General features: G+C 47.8%; 1 protein-coding gene across 2 annotated transcripts in view; it reads left to right on the plus strand.

Moving 5' to 3' along the window:
* The first annotated feature begins 9,495 nt into the window (after positions 1–9,495).
* Positions 9,496–14,331, plus strand: part of MFGE8 (milk fat globule EGF and factor V/VIII domain containing) — a 31,292-nt gene continuing 26,456 nt past the window's right edge. Inside the window, exon 1 of one of the 2 annotated variants that reach the window (XM_044438815.1) lies at positions 9,496–9,649. In XM_044438815.1, coding sequence (XP_044294750.1) covers positions 9,577–9,649 — 73 coding nt within the window. In that variant the 5' untranslated portion in view covers positions 9,496–9,576. The remainder of the gene's footprint in view (positions 9,650–14,331) is intronic. The other variant, XM_044438816.1, reaches the window with a different exon arrangement.

Consider the following 14,331-nt stretch of genomic DNA (forward strand, 5'->3'; position numbering starts at 1 on the left):
CCTTCACAGTTCTATTTTCTATCCCATTCCTAATTATGCCTAGGATGGTGTTTGCCTTCTTCACAGCAGCTGAGCACTGGGTCGACATTTTCACTGAGCTGTTCAGCACTACCCCAAGATCCCCCTGGGGAGGCCCTTCTCTGTTTCTGCCTGGTCCTCCAGCTCTCCCCTTTTGGCCAGAGACTTCCAGCATTTGCATGGAAACACCTAAGCACAGTGCCCCCCTCCAGCCGCAGGCCACGGTTGTTCTGGCATTGTTTTCCTCTCCAATTGTTTATGGTGGCTCACCTACTCCCACTCCTCCTATTCTTGGGCAATCTGAAAGTCAGGCAAGCATTGGCTTCAGCACCAGCACCAGTGGACTCCGCTGAGACCAAGGATGCGATGCGGCATGCTAATGCTGCCTCAGCATAGCTCTGCACCCACAGCCATGGACCCTCACTGGGATGAAGGCTGGCTCTTGAGTTCCATATCAAAGAAGCTCCCAGGAGCTGCATTCCACTGGTCAGCCCACCAGCATAGTAGGGCTTAAAGCTCTTACTGCAGTAACAGAACCTTAGGAGAGGCTTTGCCACCTTCTAGCACGCACAAAAGCCAGATAGCCCCCAGAAAATCAGTGGTCAAGGGGAAGGGAATGGGAAAAGGGGTTGGGGCATGGCCTCCCAGGAAACTCCAGAACGCCAGACTGGGGCTGCAGGGAGGCTCCTACACCTGAGGTTCCACGCCCTTGTCCTACATAACATCTAACTTGGTTCTAGAAAGTCTTTATGTCCAATACCAAGAAGACTTTCCCACATGGATACATTCTGGTTTCCTCTTTCCATTTTGGTTTCCTCCAGCATCTGCAAGAGAGGTATTTGTCTCCCTTACCGGATGCCCCACCATTTGCTCTATTGGGAAAAATCACTACACTTTCCCATTGTCCAAGTAACATTTTCATTCAGCGGATGCTTTTCTGCTATTCTTTCTCAGCTAGGCAGAGAAAAGAAAAGGACTTTGCACTTTGCAAAGGTCTCCCCATCATCCCCTGCTGAACTTGGCAGGGGGAGCCCTTGGTCCATCCAGCTCACACTGCTCACGTTATCAATGACCTTTTGCTTCCAGAAATATCAGCAGAGGGAATTTATCAGTTGTATCACTTACCCCTGTGGTCAGGAAGACCCAGAAAGTCCTGGCACCATGTGCACAAGATTAAGCTTTTGTCAACAAATCACAGTGAAAGAAAAAGGACTCTGTTAATGACTGCAACCAGAGCACCCTGTTTGATATCACGAGTACATGAGCAAGCTTTTACTAATGAACTGTCTGTCCCATCTTTTCCCCATTTTCTCTGTCTAGGCTCTGAACTGTTTATTGTAAGCTGTCCTGAGATGTTCTGTAGGGGACAGGATAAAAAACTTTTTAATAAGCAAGCAAGCAAGCAAGCAAGCAAGCAAGCAAGCAAGCAAGCAAGCAAGCAAGCAAGCAAGCAAGCAAACTGTTTCAGGCTTAGTTCTGATGAATGTCAGGGTTATTGACTTGTGTACTAGATGCTGGCACAAGGTAGGGTGGCACAGGTCCTTTTATTACAGACTGCCTTCTGTTTGAAAGCGTCCTCTATGGAAGGACCATTCAGTCCAAGTCCACTTTAAAGGACCAGAAGAACAGTGGCCCCTAGCAGCTAGCACACAGACAGTAGATGTTACACACAGACAGACACAGATTGCCTCGCCCCCGCTTCACACATTGTGATGGGAGTGCAGTATTTTCATTAAGACCATAATTGCGATGTCTACATTTGCATCTGTGCAAAGACATCAGCATTCGATGGAATGCTATGACAAGAATTCTATGACAAGGTTTCGAGATGGCTAGATGGAGGGGATGCAGTGGATGTGGTATACCTGGATTTCAGCAAGGCCTTTGACAAAGTGCCCCATGATATCCTGGTGGAGAAACTGAGGAGTTTTGGGATACACCAAAGCACTGTCTGATGGATTAGGGCATGGTTGACTGACCGAAAGCAGAAGGTAACCATTAGCAGGGACAAGTGGGGTCCCCCAGGGCTCTGTCCTGGGGCCGATCCTGTTTAATCTTTTCATTAACGACATGGAAGAAGGGGTGAACAGTCTGCTGATCAAATTCGCAGAAGACACAAAAACTGGAGCAGTGGCCACAACTGAGGAGCAGGTACTCTAGATCCAAAAGGATCTGGACAGACTATGGAAGTGGGCAAGAGACAACAGGATGGCGTTCAATGTGGATAAGTGCAAGGTCTTGCACTTGGGGCATAGGAATAGCTGTCATAAATACAAGTTAGGTGACGAGTGGCTGGAGAGCAGCACTTGTGAAAGGGACCTCGGGGTACTGGTTGACTGCAGGCTAAACATGAGTCAGCAGTGTGATGCGGTGGTCAAGACGCTGAACGCCACCCTTGGTTGCAAAGCCAGAAGTGTGGTTTCTAGATCAAGAGAGGTATTACTACCACTCTACACAACTCTAGTGTGCCCACAACTGGAGTATTGTGTTCAGTTTTGGGCCCCTCATTACAGAAAGGATATAGCCAGGTTGGAGTCAGTGCAGCGTAGGGCCACAAGGTTGGTGGCCGGTTTGCAGGGGATGCCATATGAGGCGAGACTGAGGGAACTGGGTCTCTTCAGCCTGGAGAAGAGGAGACTCAGAGGGGATATGTTGGCGACATACAGTTATATGTGAGGGGATGTCACGTGGAGATGGGTAGAGACCTGTTCTCCCCTGCAGAGGAAGGCAGGACACGCTCCAATGGAGCAAAGCTCAGGGAGCCAAGGTTCCATTTGGATGCCAGGAAGCACTTCCTGACAGTCAGGACCCCGAGGGTGTGGAATGGGCTTCCACGAGAGGTCATTGAGGCCCCATCGGTGTGGGTGTTCAAGGATAGGCTGGACGTCCACATGGTGGGCGTGTCGTGAGCAGAGCCGGCTGGTGCCGGAGGTCAGACTAGATGGCCCGGGAGGTCCCTTCTGACTCGCTCTGTTTTTCTATGTTTTCTATTTGCCCATTTCCCTGTCAGCTCAGTACCTGCAAGCATGCGATCTCCATGCCCCCGGGATCTGTGATTCTTCTGGCCATGTTTAAACTGTGCTTTCAAGGAAGCATCTTTGTCATGCCACAGTGCTGGGACCCTTCTTCACTTTAAGGTGCATTCCTAGGTAAGAACACAACAGTGGGCGCATGGCCAGCCCAAAGCAGTTTGCTGTTTAAGGGGAAGGGGAAGATGGTCCGCTCTCCTTTCCGCATAAAGAAGCCAGCTGGAGTAGCAACTGAATTCTGCTCCAGCACAGGCAGCATCCTGCAACATAACCGGGGGTAGCACATTATCCAGGGGACACAGTGCAAGTTGCAAGGCACACGCAGTCCTGTCCTACAATAGATGGACTTGTGCATGGCCTCTGCCTCTCGAGATAGGACTGGCCCTGGATGGATTCTTCTGTTACTCCAGCAGTCTGGGGAATGCTGCAGGGCTACTTGGAGGTAGGCCTAAGACATGTGGAAAGAGCTTTTCCAGCCCAGGCCTGTTCAGCCCTCCAGAAAACAGAAGGCATTGCAGCAGGCACTTCCTGCCTGGTCTGGGGCAGCCTGGAGGCTTCCACTTGTTTCAGAGGAAAACTTGCCATATTCCCGACTACTGGTCATGTTGCTGGGAGTTGAAGTATACACTAGCCTCTGTTTGAAAACTTTCAGCAGGGGATACCCCACCCCTCCAATTGTCAAATGGCTCTTACCATCAAGATGGTTAACCGAAATATTTCCTGTTGTAGCAGAAACCCAGAGCTTTTCTACATGTAGTCATTTATCAGCTGTTAGTCTGCTTTCAGTTTAATCACAGAATTTAGATTTCAGCACTGCATGAGCATTTCTGCTCGTGTTGCCACTATGTAACCTCTAGGTGGCACTGTGGGACATTAGCATAGCACAAATACATAAGAGGAAATCACCCTTTCTTTCATATTGACAAACTCTCCCTGCTCCAAACAAAGCAAAAACAAAACCCCTTCCAAATCTTACTGAAAGTGCTGGTTTGACACAGAAGAGGGACTGGTGTGTCAAAAGTGACAGAAAGAACCTGCAATCAAATGTGCACTTATCATTCTCTACCCATGATAAATGTCTTGTGCAGAAAAGCCCCGACTCCTGTCGTCTAGGGGAGCAAGAACAAGTCTTCAGCCTCTTGTGGAAAAGAGCCCTTTGGAGCTCATTTGGCTGGGTATTTTTGTTTGCAGAAATATATGTGCCACTGAACTTACGCTGCAGTAGTGTACAACATGAATAATACACACATACACAAAAGAGTAACAGTGACACAAGAAATAACACTAACCTGTGTAGCATGAGAGAAAGCCTCAGTGGAAGAAAACCCTGATGTTTTGAGAATGTGCCTAAAAAGCAGATCTCTCAGCACCACCCGATACCAGCAGGATGGGAATTCTACAAATATTTCAAGAGTGCTTTTGCTACTTACTTGGACTGAGGGAAAGCTATAGGCGATCAGTTGGAGGCAAGTGATATGCCATGCACCAGTTTGTTCCAAGCCCATGCTGCTGAGTGGGATGAAGTGGTTAGACTAGGACTTCAGAGACTCAGATTCAAATTCATGAAGTTGTCTGGGTAAACCTGGGCATGACACTACCTCTGAGACAAAAACAACCTCACAGAGTTGTTGCAGGGCTAGTTAAGGGAGGTGGGAGGACTACATATAATGGCTTGAGCTCCTTAGAGAAAAGGCAGGACCTGTGCCTGCCAAGCATACTGCACATAAGCGGCTTTTTTAATGTTGGTAATACGATCTATTTTTTATTTATTCAAAACATTTTTATCCTGTCCTTCATGATAAAACATCTCAGGATGGCTTACAAAACTTAAATAGCAAAAAATGAATAAATCACATTCATAAAGAAACTAAATAAAAATGTGACTGTTACCTTAAACATCTAAAATCCCTAATTCTTAAAATGATGGTTAAATAAAAAGGTTTTCACCTGGCACCGAAAAGAATAAGCTCGGTGCCAGGCAAACCTCTCTGGGGAGCCCATTCCACAGTCTGGGTGCCACCACAGAGAAGGCCCTCCTCTGGGTAGACATCTTCTTTACCTCCTTCAGATAAGTGTTCCCGGAGCAGGACCTCTCCTGTAGATCTTAAGGGGAGTGAGAGCATATAAGGAAGGTGACGTTCCTTCAGGTGTCCTAGTCCCAAGCCATTTAGGGCTTTATAGGTTAATACCAGCACCTTGAATTGGGCCTGGACTTCAATCGGGAGCCAGTGTAGCTGGTAGAGGAGTGGCCCCTGTCAGCAGCCTGACAGCTCTATTTTGTACCAATTGAAGTATCCAGATTGTCTTCAAGGGCAGTCCCATGTAGAGCGTGTTGCAATAGTCCAAACGGGAAGTCACCAGAGCATGGATCACCATTACCAGGCACTGCTCATCCAGGTAAGGATGCAGCTGATGGACCAGCTGAAGCTGGAGGAAAGGGCTCCTCGCCACTGCCAGCACCTGGACCTCCAGGGACAGCTCTGGGTTGAGGAGCACTCCTAGGCTGCGGACCCTGTCCTTTAGAGAGAGTGCAACCCCGTCCAGGACAGGACCAAAACCACTTACCTGAAAGCACGAACTGCCCATCAAAAGGACCTCCGTTTTGTTTGTTCTACGATAATGTAATAGCCACAATGATTTAGAACAATAAACACTGGAATAGTTAGTATTTTATCCTGTTGTGAATTCTAATTGGTCCTTGGATTTCCATTCTTGTGGAGGGTGGGTTCAATACAGAATCTTTCCAGATAGAATAAGCCTTGCAACAAACAGGGTGATGTCATGAAGCCAGAAGGGATATTGAGAAAGGAGCCCTCTTTTCTTATCTTGCTCCATTTATCCTGGCAAACACAAACCATTGTCTACATCTTTGTCTCATGCATGAAGAAGCCTGGCTGAGTGCAAGCTGGCTAACAGAACAATATGTCACCAAACACAAGCAAATCTGCAATGATAGCAATGGGAAGGATAAAGGAAACGAATAGGTGAGCTTATAAGCCCTTTACTGGTTGTGAGGGACTTGGGCCCAGTAGCCAGACAGATACTTTCAGAAAACACACACACTCAACTCCACCCTGTTGTTTGTCCCTAGTATTTGGCATTTGCAGGCACACTGCCTTCTGCATGGCTCTGCTTGTTATCATGACATCCTGAGACCTTGAATAGCTCGTGCTGTTGTAAGACAAAGGTGATGAACCACCTTGGCCAAAGGGCCAAATTCTGTTTCAGAGATGGGATGAGAGTGCATTGCAGGCATGAGTGAGGCCAAAAGTGTGGGGTGTGACACCCGAATATTCTACCTTAAAACTCTTCCGGGCAGTATTTAGGAAAGGTATCACAACCTTTTAGAATGGAGAGCAAGGAATACAAAATCCAGGGAGTATCAGATGATCAACAGCTGAGGAAAAAGAACTGAACCAGAGAGATGGAGTGTGGTCATCCCAGAAACCCCAGAGAGTTGGAGCAAAAATGGAGGAGGGCTGGATGCTTCATGTCAGGACGTCCCAATTATCAGCCATGAGAAGGAACACTCAGATCCATAGGGAAGACCTGGTTGCCTTGAAGCACAGCAATTTTATTGGTGAGAATGACCCTTGTAGCCCTCTGCAGAGGACAAACCTGCAACAGAGCTGCCGGGTAGAGGTGCACACCCAACTACAAGTTTCTAGAGCATATACAGAGTGCTTTATTGGCTTCTAGTCATGTACACAGGAATAGAATAAATGGTGAGAGAATATGGGTCCACGAAGTGAGAGATCAGCAGAGGGGCAAATATTCATGATTACAGGATTTTGGCATGGCAATCAGGTCTTGGGTGTGGGTTTTGACATGCAAGGACAGGTGATTTCAAAAGTACAGGAAACTCTAGTCAGGGCTGTTCTCAGCAGGCCAGCAGCTAACTGGATGTGAAGTTTCAAATAATGAGTAAGGCAGAAGCAACCCCCTCAAGCCAGTGGAGAGTCCGAGTCTCTTAGCTTCAGGTAAAAGGAGCCTGGCTTGTAATTCTGGAGGTCTCTGGGCAAGAAGAACAAGGACACTTGACTCTATATCACAAAGGTACCCATAAGCAACCTTTCTCTATAAAGATTTATTTGGATTTTCCCAACCTTCACCACTGATTTAGAAGTCTTTTATGCTAGCATAACAAGATCTCCATGAGTCCCTACATCAGCTACAATAATGTCTGTGAAGTAGAGAAGTACAGTATTAAATACAACAAATTAATCCTTTGTATGAAGAATTTTTGTTCTAAGCATTGAGCAGTACTAGTGTAATGGTAGTGTGACAATTTGATAATATCATAAAAGTTGTAAAGGGCTGAGAAGACTTTTCTTGAGTCTCCTATTACTCCCAGCTGGTCTGCATGATTGCACTAGTCCTAATCCTTAATTACCTGAGGCAAATCCTGCAAGTATTTCTAAGATAGATCATTCTGCCTTCTCTATCAAGGCCACCAGGGGAAGTGTCATCACCCTTGAGATTCTGACAAACTTCTCCCTGTTCTTTATCACTTAGACCCAAATCTAGGTAACTGTAGCAGGCTTGGGGCCTGGATGGTCAGCTTTAAGATAGAACCTGTGTTTTGTTTGATTTTCTGCACAGCCTAGTTACTCTAGTTGCCAACACCAGTACAACAATATAAACAATAGCTATAGTGTACTTTCAAGAACTATAATTCAATAAATACGCATGAAGCTGTCTTGTGTTACTCTGTTTGTTTTGAAGCCTTAAAGAAAAAAAACCCTTTGCTATTCATTCTACAATGTGAAGAGCTAGAGATGTGGCCATTTGTGTTCTCTAGGGTGTGGTGTCATTTTGGGTTGAGGCCCATTGTAGACCAGGCATATCACAAGCAGAGTTTGCCAGCTTCCGGAAAAATCCCCCGTCACTAGCAATTAGCAGTGCGTGCAGCTTCTTTGCTTGCCTTTTAATTTTACTTTCCCACCCAAGGGGAATTTCCATACCCATGACCCACTTCTCCTCTAGAAGTTTTTCATGAACATCTAAAATAACAACAATAAATATATAAATAAACGGGCACCCTTTGCTTTTATATCTCCACAGGTTTCCTTTTATCTTGTGTGAGATTACAGACAACCTATCCTCAGAAGGAACACACCCCTATGTTTCCACATGGCTAATTACTTGTGGCTGGCTTTCTTGTTGAAAGCAGGCCAGCCTTGACTCACGCAGAGACGCAATGGAGGAGGTGCCTCTGCTTAATCCTGCTGCTTGCCTATATAAGCAGTGCAGGAGTACTCTAACAACATCCAAGCTAGAGACTGGCTCCAAATTTGGCACACAGCATAGCCTGTGGAGTTAATTATGAGGAAGTCAGTGAGTTTACAAGGTTATGGGAACTGCTAGGCATGGTACTTTGTTTCCCGAGGTCCTGAATCTATTCCACAGAGCCCTAAGGATCCATTGGCGTCAATGAAAGATTGCCTTCTTTTTTAAATTGTGATGCAGAGAGCAATTTTCAAAGGGGATTGTACTCTAGGATGGAAGGTTAACCTTCCTTGTATGATGGAATACGGTACTCCCCTAAACCACCAACCCATCATAGCAATTAAGCAATGCATGCCCCCCCACACACTCTTCTTCTATGCTTCAGCACGAGATGCATTCTTCCTGCAGTCAGTCCTTCATGTGCAAAGGGTGTGTCTGCCCATATCTGTTGGGGATTGTAGGGTGGCCAGGTGTCCTCCTTTACAAAAGAAAGCACTCCTTTTGATAGTGCTTTCTCTTAGAAGGGCTCCTGGTGCAGTTAGAAGCCAAGAGGGTAGTGGGGCACTGAACTGGGACCATCCCACTAATACAACGTACTAATTGCAACACCGTGGTAACTGCATGAGCAACGCTGGTGTTATAGGAGACTGCTGGAGCTGGTGACCCATATTTCTGGAAAACAACCTGCCCCACAACCTTGCTGTCTATGGGCCTAGGAGCTTTGGTGATCTCTTTCGCACCTGATCCCTCAGATGAGCTGGCTTTCTGCTCACAGGGGCTCCACCTCCTCTTGCCTCGTCTCGAATCTTTCGGAGTTTTGCTAATCCTGAAAGCAAATGCGACTCTGCCTGTTCCCACGTGCCCTCTTTACAAAAAGGAGGGTCCCGAGGAGATAAAGGCGCACAGGCGGAGAAAGATAGTTCGGTGCATCACGTAGCACATGCTTTAAAAAAACGGGTCCTGCGGTCCCGAGCCCCGCAACTTTTTGGAGCGAAGCACTGGGCCCGCGCCAGGAAGTACCGTCCGCGGAGCGCCGGCGGCGCAGCCCCCGCACAGCGAGCCCGCCCGCCCGGCCGCTCGCCTGCCATTCACGCCCGTTCCCGCCGCGGCCCGCCATTGGCCCGCCGGCTGCAGCACGTGGCGGCCGAGCCGCGGGGAAAGGAGGGGCGGGCGGCGCGCTTCGGCGGACTGAGTCATGCGCTGACTCGGGCTAATCCCTGCGAGCAGCCGCGCGCAGAGCCGCCCGGGAGGAGCTGGTCGAGCAGGACGCGGCGCAACCCAGCCCATCCGAGGGAGCAGCATGAAGGCGTCCGGCGCTCTGCCGCTGGCGCTGGGGCCTTGGCTCGCCGTCTCGCTGCTGGTGGTTGTCCGCTGTAAGTAGGCACCGATCCGCGGCTGCTCCTCCTGCTCCTCCTCCCGCCCGGCTCCAAAATATTTCTCGCTGTCACTTGTGATGGTAACGGGTGAGGTGCTTTGCGCGCTGGGGCTTCGCTGACACGGGAGAAAACATGCCTGCGGTTCCAGTTCAAGCATCTCCTCCTTTCCCAAAAACCCTCTCGTAAAACTTCGGGTCTTGCGCAGCAATCTGACCATGTATACGCAGTGTCAAACTATTGTAGAGATTGTTATGTTAGATATATAACATTGCTATTGCTTTGCATTTATATTATGACTATGCTATTTATACTTTTTGTCTTGCAAGGAACACAAGACGGCTCACATAATTCTCCTCCACTCCATTTTTATCCTCACAACACTCCGGTGAGGTGGGTTGGAAGCCAGATTTCTTCCGGTAGGCATGGGAACCCGGATGTCTGGAGTCCTGGTCCAGCACTTTTAACCATCACACCACACTGGCTCTCTATAAAATGAAAGCCAGAGTGTTGTAGCGGCTGGAGCTTTGGAATGGCGCTCAGGAGATTCGTGTTCGAGTTCCTCACTCAGCCATGAAACCTATGGAGTGTCTTTCGGCTAATTGATGACTTTCAGCCTAATCCACCTCGCAGGGTTGTTGTGAGAATGAAATGAAAAAGAGGAGAAAGATTATGTAAGCGCCCGCAAGTTCTTTGCAGGAAGCAGGGCATATATTGGTGGAAGACATTGTTGCCATGGTGGCTATGAGGAAGGCACTCTGCCTGCGCACATGAGAAACTTTGTTGTTAATTATTGTTTCTCACGCTCTGGCTTTGTTTATATATTGTATAAAGGAGGATTGGGAGAAAATGGACCTCCAGGTGTTTTCGACTCCCCACTCCCAGTATTCCTGAGCATTGGCCACGCTGCCCGGGTCTTCTGGAAGTTGAAATTCAAAACATCCAGAGATCTACCTTATGCCTATTCCTAGTTTAAGGTGTGTGCTTTGAAAACTTTGCCCAGATAGGCACCTCCTGGATGTAGTTATTTATGGTAGAAAGGCACTCTTTTCATGCTCAGATGTCTCTTGTCCTGCATTTTTGTGGCTGAAAAGATCTTGACTGAAGGCAGCAACAGAGCTCTCACCTAGGTTAAGGCACAATCCTCTGCATATTTAGGCAGAAAAGACATGGGAGGGTGGGAACTGTCGGACTTTTTTCCTGTCTAAACATGCGTCTGAACAGTTTCCAGAGAGTCTGGATCAGAGTTGTGTTAGGATTTCAGACTGGCTTGGAATGAATACCCAGATTCAGTGGAAGCATACAATCAAGCACTCAACAGCTTATTTGCAGCAACAGAAATCTGTAAATTGCAACAGCACTGAAGGGTAGCAGTCTACACAGAACAGAGCATGGACAGAGTGTGTTTTATAAGATTGGGGTCACATCCAAATAGTAGGGAGAAGAATGAGTTTCTGGATGGGTGATAATGCAAGAACCATGTAGAGGCATAGAAACACTGAGAAATCATTAGAGAAACATTGGAAAAACATCACAACCCATCAGGATCATGAATAGCAGATACAGAGATAAAACAAACAGAAGTTTCAGAATTTAAGAGGCTTCAATGTTTGTTTTTTACAGTCTGAGGTAGGAAATTGCAGAAAGACAATTGGGGATCTAGCAGAAGGGGTCTCTGGCAAGATTACATATGCAAATAGTATCTATTTGCATGTCTTGTGGCTTGTGGCCTATTCCCATAAAAGGAACCTGGATGGAAAAACCCTACAGATTGGAGCAGCACAGAGCAAGAAAAAACAGGCAAAGTTTTCTATATTCTAAAGTATAAAACTTATCACTTTTATTAGGGTATCTCCAACAATTGTTGCTTTGTTCTGTTTGTGGAGGTGGCAATGTGGACTGGGAAGCTAAAATAAAAAAGACTATCCAGATCAGATAGAGACAATTCTGGGTGCCCTTGGAGCAGTTCAGTGCCTCAGAAAGTTGTTGTTTTAATTGCAGTCCCCTAACGAGCTCTTACCAAAATACCTGTTTTAAAAAACTGCCAATGTTGCTGGCCAACACCAGTTTTTACTAATCATACCTAATTTCTGTCTTGGCTGGGGCCTGGCAGTAGAACCCAGCCAACTTTTCCAATATACAAATCTCCTTTGTAGTGTGCACACGAGGGTGCTTGTATCGAGCTCAGGTAAATGGTGTGAGGGGCTTTTTATAAGCTCCTCTTCCAGAAGGGCTGCAATGTGGTTGCCTCGAGGCTGTGTGGTGTAAAGCTTCCAGCATCGAAGTGGCAAAGGGAAGGTCAGAGTTCAAATTCCCTCTCAGTCATGAAGCTCAACTGGACACCCCCAGGCCGGTCAGTGTCTGGACTTGCACATGCTATCCTGAACTCCTTGGGGTATAAATGAAGTTGACAGCTCTTGGAAAGTAAATTCTTTGGAAACCAAAGAGGTTTCAAGAAACTTGGGTTTCAGTATGGGACAGAAGATCCCTTTTTGAAAAGAGTGTGATCTCTGGTGATAGATCAGACGTGGGGAATCTATTTTCTGCTGTGGGCCTCTTTCCTGTGGGGGTGATCTGTTGGGGAGGGGCCATTCTGGTGTTGAATGGCGCCAAAGCTAGGCTGCATGAGGTCTGAACTCTCCTTTCTCTCTCCCTCACACTTTCTGCCTCCTTCCCTCTCTCTGCCCACCATCCTGCTGTCAGAGGGCCAAATGAACAAACAGACATCTGAACAAAGTACTTGTAGGGAAAAGCACTTTTGGAAAGCAGCCAAGAGCAGTAGCTGGATCACTATTGCTTCTAGACAAGGCTTTAAAACTTGCCATGGCTCTGCCTGATCCACACAATGTTCTGGTGGCAGATGCAACTCCACATACAACCTTCCTGTGCTTTTCCACTTCTTCTTTCATTGTTTTCTCTCCAAAAAACCAAAAAACCAAAAAGCCCAAACCCCTAAGTTAGTGGGGGGAAAGACAGCATAAATGTCCAGTGGTTTCTTGTGTTAGGACCCCCTCTTTCTCATCATTCATGGAGAACCAGCGTGTTCTAGAGCAGTGATCCCCAACCTCTTTGGCACCAGAGACCGGTTTTGTGGAAGACCATTTTTCCATGGACTGGGGGCAGGGATGGTTTCGGGATTATTCAGGCACATTGCATTTATTGTGCATTTATTTCTATTGTTATTACATTGTGATATATAATGAAATAATATACTACAGCTCACTATATAATAATGTACTATAACTCACAACTCAGTATAGTGCAGAATCAGTGTTAGGAGCCAGGGCGCACGGTGGGGGTGGGTGGGAGGCAGGCAGGCAGGCAGGTGAGCAAGGCCTTGTCTGTGTTTCTGGCTGCTCCCCAGAACTGGTGTCACTGCCTCAGCTCCACCTTGGATCATCACGCATTGGATCCTTGTGGGAGCGCATGGCCTGGATCCCTCACATGCGGGGCTTGCAGTGGGGTTTGCACTCCTATGAAGAGCGCTGGCGGTGCTCCTCATCAGGACCCGGTAAGAGTGCTGTGCTCCCCACCAGCCCCAGTGATTCAAGGCAGCCCCTGCCCATCTGCCTGTGAGTGGTACATGGCGCTTCCCCTGGTGAATGGCGGCCTGTGCTTTGCTGGTGTCCTTGGGTGGCTCTTGGGTTCGTGGCGCATGCCCTGCCATGGCATTTCATCTGACAGAGCAGGTGCCCCTTGAGAGCCAGAGCAGCGGGAATGGGTCCCCTCATCCTCTGCCACCATCGCCCCCTGTTCGGTGTTGCAGGAACCGGCTGTGCACCTCCGCATGCCCCTTCCTGGCCAGGAGGCTCCTGCTCCTGTGAAAGCGTGAGCCCCACTGTAGACTGGAGAGGAGGAACAGGAGATCTGAGCTGCGTGCTCCTTCTGCAGCCCTGGTTCTGGGTGGTCTGGGGTGGTGGTGCTGGCGCTGGGGAGCGGCTGTGAGTGGGGCTTTGCTCGCTTGCCCGCCCCCATCTTCCGCTGTGTGGCCCAGTTCCTAACAGGCCATGGACTGGAGCTAGCTCGAGGCACAGGGGTTGGGGACCCCTGTTCTAGAGGGCAGAGCAAGTGATGGCATCTCAGGTCCCCCCCAGTCCATGCCTCCTTCCTTACTCTCACACCCTTTTCCTAACCATTGGTCATTTGTTGGTTTCCCTGTTTACGTCCTGCATTTTCCTCCATTCTTAGATATTGAAATGCTTCTTCTAAGGAAGATCTCTCCTGGCAGGAAGATCCGAAGATAAAATATGTTGATCATTTTAGGTATTTTGGCCACCTTCTCCTCCCACAAGCTCCTTTCTAAAATTGGCTTTGGCCTTTGGGCTAAAATTTGTTCAACATCCTTGAGACAGGCTGTTCTATTTCAATCAAGGAGGCCTGAGTTTGTCTCTCCCTCTCAGTCATGAACCTTATTTGTGGACCTGGGAGCATCCTGCATTTTTTATTCTGGCCCACCTCACAGGATCGTTGTATAGACAAGATTTGTATGTGTGCATGTGGGAGAAAGAAACCACAGGCTATCATGAATTCATTGGAGGAAGAATTGGATTTTTAGAGAGAGGGTGTGAAGGCACCTATTCCCTGCAAGAGATCTTCCATTGCTTAGAGTGCTCATTACCATTGCCACAGGCAGGGACTCTTTTCCAGAAAGGTTTTTTTTTTTTTTTTAACCTGGTACCTAA

Source organism: Varanus komodoensis, unplaced genomic scaffold (assembly GCF_004798865.1).
Source record: "Varanus komodoensis strain SLA01 unplaced genomic scaffold, ASM479886v1 scaffold33, whole genome shotgun sequence".
Lineage (NCBI taxonomy): Eukaryota > Metazoa > Chordata > Lepidosauria > Squamata > Varanidae > Varanus > Varanus komodoensis.